This window comes from Mus caroli, unplaced genomic scaffold (assembly GCF_978045245.1).
Source record: "Mus caroli unplaced genomic scaffold, Mus_caroli_1 scaffold_6, whole genome shotgun sequence".
Classification (NCBI taxonomy): Eukaryota; Metazoa; Chordata; class Mammalia; order Rodentia; family Muridae; genus Mus; species Mus caroli.
Genome location: NW_028227261.1, coordinates 72,708,129 through 72,716,297, shown reverse-complemented (window position 1 = coordinate 72,716,297; position 8,169 = coordinate 72,708,129). Strand labels below are relative to the sequence as shown.

General features: G+C 43.3%; 1 protein-coding gene across 1 annotated transcript; it reads right to left on the bottom strand.

Annotated features, from left to right (window-relative positions):
• Window positions 1–5,054: 5,054 nt before the first annotated feature.
• On the bottom strand, window positions 5,055–7,545 carry Cer1 (cerberus 1, DAN family BMP antagonist). Its single transcript, XM_021161590.2, has 2 exons — window positions 7,039–7,545; window positions 5,055–5,366 (listed from the first exon to the last, which is right to left on the bottom strand). The coding sequence occupies exons 1-2, from the start codon at window positions 7,543–7,545 to the stop codon at window positions 5,055–5,057; spliced, it is 819 nt and encodes a 272-aa protein (XP_021017249.1).
• Between the last annotated feature and the right edge of the window lie 624 nt (window positions 7,546–8,169).

The following is an 8,169-nucleotide window of genomic DNA, read 5'->3' as shown; positions in this document are numbered from 1 at the left end:
ATGTGCCCGAAGCCTCAAACATGTAGCGAGCTTTCCAAGAGTAGTTCATGAAACATACTCATTTTATTCCTTTAAAACATTAAAATTATACATTGTGTATTTGTGTATACATATAATATATGATAATATACCAGAGACAGAAGTACAATAAAGATATGTAATATACATGACTTATTTTAAATGGTTTATAAAGTAGATAGAAATTAATGACAACCAGATATCAAGTGGAATGGCTTTAGGTGGCACAGTTTTAGGCTGCCCACGGGCCGTGTTTTCCTTATTTCTCATTTTCTTATTTAATTATCTTGGCCATTCCTGCTTCTTCTTGGCTCTTTACAAGAGAAACAAAGTAGAAGAGAACTGTTTCTGGACTGGGGCTCAACCCCCAACCCTCTTGCACATTACAACATCCCTGGGCATCCTCTTTTTCTTTTCTAGTATAGATCCTGGCACATGGATGGTGCAGCAACCACTACGTTGTCAGTGCAAAGGCTTGTGGGGAATTGGCAGTGACAGGCAAAGAGGAAGGAGCCCATGTTCTCAGGGGAGTGTGGAGATGCTGGCTGGGCCAGGTTCCATTCCGCTGAAAGAAGTCCTGTATACTTTATTTCCTTCTGAGCTGGGTTTTCTGGTACTGGAATTGAGAGCACTTTACTGTTGACTACTACTTTAGAAAGAAAAGGCTTTGGTACCGAAAGAAGGGGTACACCATTAAATGAGCTACAGGCTGAATTAAGCTTGTGTGCTGTAGGTATGTGCATACCTTTATGTATATATAGACCCATGTATGTATACATTTATATATTTACCCACATACACATATTTTTTAATCTGGGAGCATTGTGGCATAGGAAGGAACCTGAGCTTGGGAGTCACTCACCTTCTGCCACTCTCTAGCTGTGACACTGGAAATGTCTTCTCCTAAAAGGAGTTAAGGCCTCTAAACACATAGTAAAGTCTCAACCATCCGAAGCTCTTCCTGTGCCTGCAACAGTCTTTGCCTCATCTGCTGCACACACCGTCTTAGCTGCACACTGAAAGGCTTGAAGTGGAAGAAACTGTGTCCAGTTTATCTTTAAATAGCCTGTCATTTTTAATGTAGTGTCTTGCATAGAATAAAGTCTCAAAAATGCAGGGATCAAATGACTACTTGATTAGAATTCAATGAATAGATAAAAGAAAACCATTTGGCCCTACTTTGGTGGAGGCTTATAACTCCAAACACCAGAAGCTTGCTGTGATGGCAAACACCTGTAGCCATGGCACTTGGGAGGCGGAGAGAGGAGGATCAGTAGGCCACCCTCAGTCACACAGTGAGTTCTGGGCCAGCCGGGGCTAGATGAAATCCTTTATTAAAAATACTGATATTAATAGTGTTACTATTCTCAAACATCACTGGAATCAGGATTACCATGTGACTCGTTCGACTTAACCACGGGATAAGGGACATTTGTGTTACTTCTAGAGCAGTCCTCAAGAATAAGTACACTATCTTGTCCTTTCTTTGTCTCAGGCAAGATGCTTATTCCAGAAAGTGCTAGCTCCTGTCAAATGTGTGAGTCCTGGAAGAATGTGAAGCAGAGGCAAAGCCAACCGGTGACAAATGTGTTGTGTAAAAAACAAAATAGACCCGTGTCAACAAGTGCCCAAAATAAATGCACACTGAGAAGATAAAATATTAAAGCTCACTCAGCTTTTCTCTGTTGGGAATACTGAATGTCAGCTGTCTAGAATATACAGAAACATTTAGGGAAAAAATAATCTCTAAAATGCACTGGAGAAACAAGGCAGGGCACTGTGCAGAGAAGAAACCACCATAGACCACCGAAGGAGACCATCGTACAGCCATTGAAAGGGCACCACTTTAAAGTCCCAGCTTCCAGAGAGCAGTCAGTGGGAAGCCATCTGCCTCTAGCATGCTGCTCTGCCTAAGGCTTAGAGCCAGCTCCTTCTCCCTTCTCAGTTGTTTGATTTTCGAGTTCCTTGCCCATCCTACCATAGGAAGGAGCCGGGATTCTGTTTAACTTGCACTCAAGCTAGTACACAGCATATGTGTAACTGGGGCGCCTCAGCTGACAAAGCATACGCACGAGAACAGTACTATGTGTGCTGCTGAGCAGTGTGTGCACCAGGCTGAAAATTACCAGGGGGGTCCAAGTTAAAGTACATGTTCATGGGAATGGGTGCGTGTGGACAGGGAGGGCAGAGGTCAGTGTTGGTGGCTTTCCTCAATAATTTTCCTATAGATTTTTCCCTGAACCTGGAGCTCATGGATTTCATAGGCTGCCTGGCCCATCAGCTCCAGGAATCTGAACACATAGAAACACACACAGACACACAGACACACAGACACACACACAGACAGACACAGACACACAGACACACAGACACACAGAGACACACAAACAGATACACACAGAGAGACAGAGACAGAGTGAGAGAGAGAGAGAGCAGGGCTGGGGTTGCAAATGTGTGCTTTCACATGGGTCCCAGGGACAGTGGGGACATGAACTCAAGCCTTCAACAAGAGCTTTACTTACTAAACTATCTTCCCAACCCCTAATTTTATTTTATTTTTCATGACAAGAAAATAAAACCAAGATCTAGGAAGGCATTTGAAATGAGGACCAATCAAGTCATAGCAATGTTTAGAGAGAGCCTGGTCCAGGGACATGCTCAGACAGAATGGCTAGGTAAGACATCTATAAGATCAGTGAGGCGTAAAGCTAAAGTGGTAGAGAAGGAGCAGGCGACTATTTTAACACAGATAGAAACTCTGTAAGAGACCCAACTCCGGCTTGTATCACTGAACAGCTCGGGTGAGCCTTGATTATAGCTTTTTGTCCTCTGTAGAACATCAGTCAGTGCCACAAGGGAAAAACTTCCATGTTTAATGTGGTCCCAGAGCTATGTAGGTAGAGCAAATATATCTGGATCGGGGGGTCTCACAGAAAGAGTGCTGGCTTGCTGCCTTTGACCATGAACTAGTCTATAAAAATATTTAAATACAGCCACAAGTAAATTAAGTTCTCAAGTCTATTTAAAGAAAGGAAAATACAGTCCATGCAAGCGTAGATAAGTTGCTTAAACTTACAAGGCTGACTCTCTTTGCTGGTAAAATAGGTGATTACCTGCTTCACATGGTTTTTGGAGATGGCCTTTTAAAAAGACACATCTGGTGCCTGATGGATACACTGTTTGTACATAGCCTCTCATCAATTTCCTATGCTCCTGTGTTTTATACGTATAACTGAGCCACTAGACACTGCTTTTTCTTGCAAGTAAAAACATTCATGAATGAGCATTTTTATGAGGTTCACACAAATCACTTTATAAATGTAAGCTCCGACCCTTCGATCACCTAGCCCATCTGGAGTTTACGTTCGAGGAAGAGCAAGCCAGAAGTTTGAATAAAACTAATGATTGTCTGGAGCCTGGGCTTGAGGGCCTATTTTCAAGTATAGATAAAAGGGATTTGTGAAGATGTAAGGAGGAGAAGGGGACCCCAATTGGCAGAGATGGGTTTACATAATCAGGGTTAGGCAGTTGCACACTAGACAGATGCTCAATAGCTTTTGGCACCAAAATATATTGACCAGCTGGGATATCATTAATGCTTAACAATTTTATCCTTATGACCACATCTTGGCCAATTAGGTTGTCTTTGACTACCAAAGGGTATAATATATCCTGTTGTGCATGTCACACGTCTATCTCAGAAGCTCATATTCTATTACATTGAGATGTTGCATAATACACACTAACTCTAAATGCATTTGCTTCTTCAGGGTACCATGTTAGATGGTGATTTAAAAGGAATAGAATTAAAATGTGAAATTAATTTCTTTATAAACAGTAATTAGTCATTACTCAGGAATGTGTGTGTGTGTGTGTGTACTGAAAGTAAAGGGATCCAAATCAAGTAATTTCTGAATAAAATATTTGAAAAATTACTATTAAAAAGTAATCTGGCTGGGAAAAGCCAGTGCTGCACAGTATTTGGACATAAGCAAATATAAGCAGGAAGAGGCAGTTGCTAAGAGACGGTGATTGAGTGACTTAAACAGAGGCTGCTTGTGAAATCAGAAACCCGTGGTCAGGGTCATAAGCCCATGAATCTACTCCAGAAATGCTTCTGAAAGACCAATACAAGACATTTATGTGGCGCAGCAAGTCCAAGAATTTCTCACACTTTACAATGTAATATATCACAACACTCAGATCAGGTTCAGAATTTGCCATTGAGGTATTTGTCAGATTGAATTTGTCACACACACTCTTAGACAATAGGAAGAAGCCCAAACATAGAAACCCAACTTGCTAGAAGATTCAAATGCATATGAGTAGAAGATTTCGTCTATATACACGGTTTTCCTTCAAAATGACTCACAATGTACTTGGAGACTTATGGCGTTTCCTAGTAACTTCCTTGAGTGACTCTAATACTGTTCATGTATTTTCCTCATATTCCAGGAAAAGGTTTGGTTCCTAGTGCCTGAGCCCCCTCCACGTGTAAACTGTTAAGAGTACCTTCACTATTCCTTCTTCAAAACCAGATAGCCAACAGTAAAAACTTCATGTGGAGAGTACAGAAAGAAAATATATATATATATGGGCTACCAAGCAAGCTGCTTCCCACATCTGTGGCAAGGCCCATTCAATAGAATCAAAATATTTCCTGAGTGTCAAAGGCAACTTTGAAACATGCAAAATCTCTTTTAAAAATCCCCTGGGAGCTATGTATTATGGAGCATGTCTGTAATCCCAGCATTCAGGAATTGGATCAGGAGTTTAAAATCATCCCCAGCCACATAGTGAGTTTGAGGCCAGCGGAGAATACATAAGACCCTGTCTAAACACAAACGTGTGTGTGTGTGTGTCACACACACACATACAGAGAGAGAGAGAAAAAGAGAGAGGGGGGAGAAGGAGAGGGAAAGGGAGAGGGAGAGAGAGAACGATATTTTCCACTGATCTTTATATAACTCACTTAACATTTCCAGATTGAATAACCCTCACTTATTCTGTTGAGGTTTGGTTTTCTGTTGAGGTAATCATGGGTTTGTTTTTGAAGCTGGAAGTCCAGGGATGAAGGAACCCTGGGAACCAGCCAGTAGGAGGCGCTCCTCTCCACGTTCCGTCTTCACCATGCACTGACACTCTTCTACTTGCATCACCATCTTGACCACGGGGGTTGGGCTGGTGCAGTTCAGCCTCAAGTGCACGGTGGTGAATTTGGTGGGCGAGCAGTGGGAGCAGAAGCTGTGGGCATCTGCCCCTTCTCCAGGAAAACGAATGGAACTGCATTTGCCAAAGCAAAGGTTGTTCTGGACAACGACTTTTTGACAGTCTTCATGGGCAATGGTCTGAAAGGCAAATGGATTAGGGTCATCTAGAGGCATTTCAGACCACTCAGGGCACAGACAGATGATTTAGAATAAAGTGCTCTAAACTCTCCACTTGGGGACGAATTTTGTGATAGCTAAGAGATGATGTTCGTTAGGGACAAGGCCACCACAACAAAACTTCCTTTTTACTGAGTTACTGATCAGTTAACCTCTTAAAAGCCTTAAGTTAACATGAAAAACCTCCCACTAAAAACAGCATACTTTAAAAAAATCTAATTCTAATCTAAAGTATCTCATTTAATTGGATATAACCAAATGGAGTCAAGAAGCCATAACGGCAGCTTTCTTATTTAACCACCACATCTTATCTTTCTGTTACCCATAGTGCATTGCGCACAGCAGCTTCTCAATAAATACTGGTCCGTTAATCAGCAAAGACCAGACAGCAGGAGTTGAATTCTGTCCTATTTCACTTGAGCTGTGCAGCGTTCATCACTTTAAGTGGCAGAATCGTGATGCATACGCCTATATTACGCCACCTTTGCCACCTTCTCAGAACCCCATACACCCAGTTTTATGTGACTCAAACTCAAAATATGACTCAAACTCCTTAATTTTAATCTAATTAGCAATAGAATTAAAAAGTAAGAATTTCAAAGGAAACTTGATTGCCTGAGTCTTAGGAGCAATTTTCTAATTGCACATGGTCCAGCAAAGCAGATATTACGTGATGACTGGCCCGTCATTGCTACACAGGCAATTGCCTTAGAATACTGCCTGCTTAATTGGGCAGTGTTACTAGACTGTAAAATTTTAGTCTCTCCTGCACTGTTTCTGGTTCTGTTTCTTCTTGACGCAGTTTCTCTATTTTATTTTAGCATTTGGAAAGTAGGTGTTGTCAGGAAGGAAAGAGAGGCAGAATGTTCCTCTGTCTTAATTGTGCAGAGCCAATCGCTATAAATTAGCCAGCACACGTTAGCACTCAGGATAAGGAAAGACCCGATTTCATATTAAGATACTTTTTAAAAACCAATGAGAAACATAACTTCCACTCTAAAGTATGGTTCGCCGTCACAATGCCAAGAAATGATAGTGAGAACCTCAACATAGTGTTCCTGCAGGAACATTCTAAGCATCAAATAGTTTTAGCAACAATTAAAGAAAGCTCTCCTGAACCTGTAAAGTAATAAGCTGAGTATCAGAGATGCATGCTGGGGTATCCCGGGAGATGTCCAACCTAGCCCCCCTCACCTCCAGTTGGCTTTGCTTGCTTTCCTACCTATCCTCATGAGTATGGAGAAAAGCTGCAGGGTAGTTCTGGCAATTGCTCTAAATTCCCAGTTTCCAAACTGAGGACTTAGCCTTGCTTTTCTATATGGATGATACCCACCAAATATATGCAAATTTAACAATGTTCTGTGCCTTCAATACGGGGACTACCGATACTGAGCATGCTACCATGCTAGCATGAAGCATTTCCATCATGCCAAGAAACACTGGAGACGTGAAAAATAAATGAGGGAAATGTGCTTACATTTGGCCACGTCCCACAGTGAATACCCAGGGACTGAATCTGGAACTAGACAAGGCCGGGGCTCTCGCCAGACTCTTCCCATTTTGCCGTTTGTCCTAGCTGTCCAGCTGTCCTCCCTGTCTGGCAAACTGGTGGTTTTCCCTCTAAAATGCATACCTGGTTGAAGGGCACAGTCCTGCAGGTCTCCCAGTGTACTTCGTGGCTTTTGATGGGTAGGATGACTCCCTGGAACGCAGGGCCCTTTCTGAACATGAACCGATGCCAGAACCTCTTGGCTTCCTCCTGCAGAGGTGATCTCTCCACTTTCCTCCCATCTGCTGGTTGAGTCACGGCCTGCATCCCCGATGAGACATGATCGCTTTCCACATCCCTTGGGGGATAAAGTTCAGTCTCAGGTTTCTTCCAGAATCTTCCAAGCCTGGACAGCATCTTCCCTCTCTGCCTCTGGCCTTCCCCAGCCAGGCTGGTGCCCATGAGGTGTGGCACGGCCACAAACAAATCCGGCTTGTCTTCTGCCTCCTCGTGGTTGGCCACATGGAGATCTCTGCGACCCCTTTCTAGGAGCGGAAAGGATAAAGAGCCCTGACTCTGGCAGCCATCCACACATAGGTCTGCCTTCCCCAGAGGCAAGAGAACAAGTAACTGAAATAAGAGGAGATGCATGCTTCCTGGTTCCCAGAGACTGAGGTTAGATTCACAGATGGACGGGCCTAAAAGAGAGGCTCCCTCTGCAAGGCTACAGTCGGGGCATCACATATATGCTACCTGCCTGGTAGCATGGGGAGGCAGGTGGTCAGCAGGTGGGCAAAGCAAACACATTAAGTGTTTGCCCACATTATGTAGTGCTAATGATGTCCTGCCTTCACTTTGGCTCTGTGTGTTTAAGCCCCCAGTGAAAGCCCGAGACCCAGGGGGTAATTAGCTGGTGGTTTAGCTGTTGTCTGAGATTTAGGAGTGGCTGTACTGGCAAAAACAACGTGCTTTTTGTCTGAACTCTTCATGACTGACAGAGTCAGCTCACATTTGCTGCACATCTGCACTGAGCTGGGGTAGAATAGACACGAAATAGGAGGGGGGGAGAGAGAGAGAGAGAGAGAGAGAGAGAGAGAGAGAGAGAGAGAGAGAGAGAGAGAGCTAAAGATGTCTGCCACAGCACAGTGGTCAGGAAAGCACATTAGCTTTGTTGGACAGGAGCCTTCTATGCCTTCTCTTGTATCCACATGTGGATTGAAGCTGTTGGTCACAGCTGCCTTAAGGGAACACATTTTGCTTATCCATACAGGGAGA

Bases quoted from the DNA above. Each gene is read 5' to 3' on its own strand.
- Cer1 (XM_021161590.2), bottom strand. From the start codon at position 7,545: ATGCATCTCCTCTTATTTCAGTTACTTGTTCTCTTGCCTCTGGGGAAG. The intron at 5,367-7,038 runs GTATGCATTTTA...TTTGCCTTTCAG, and splicing joins GGACTGTGCCCTTCAACCAG to ACCATTGCCCATGAAGACTG.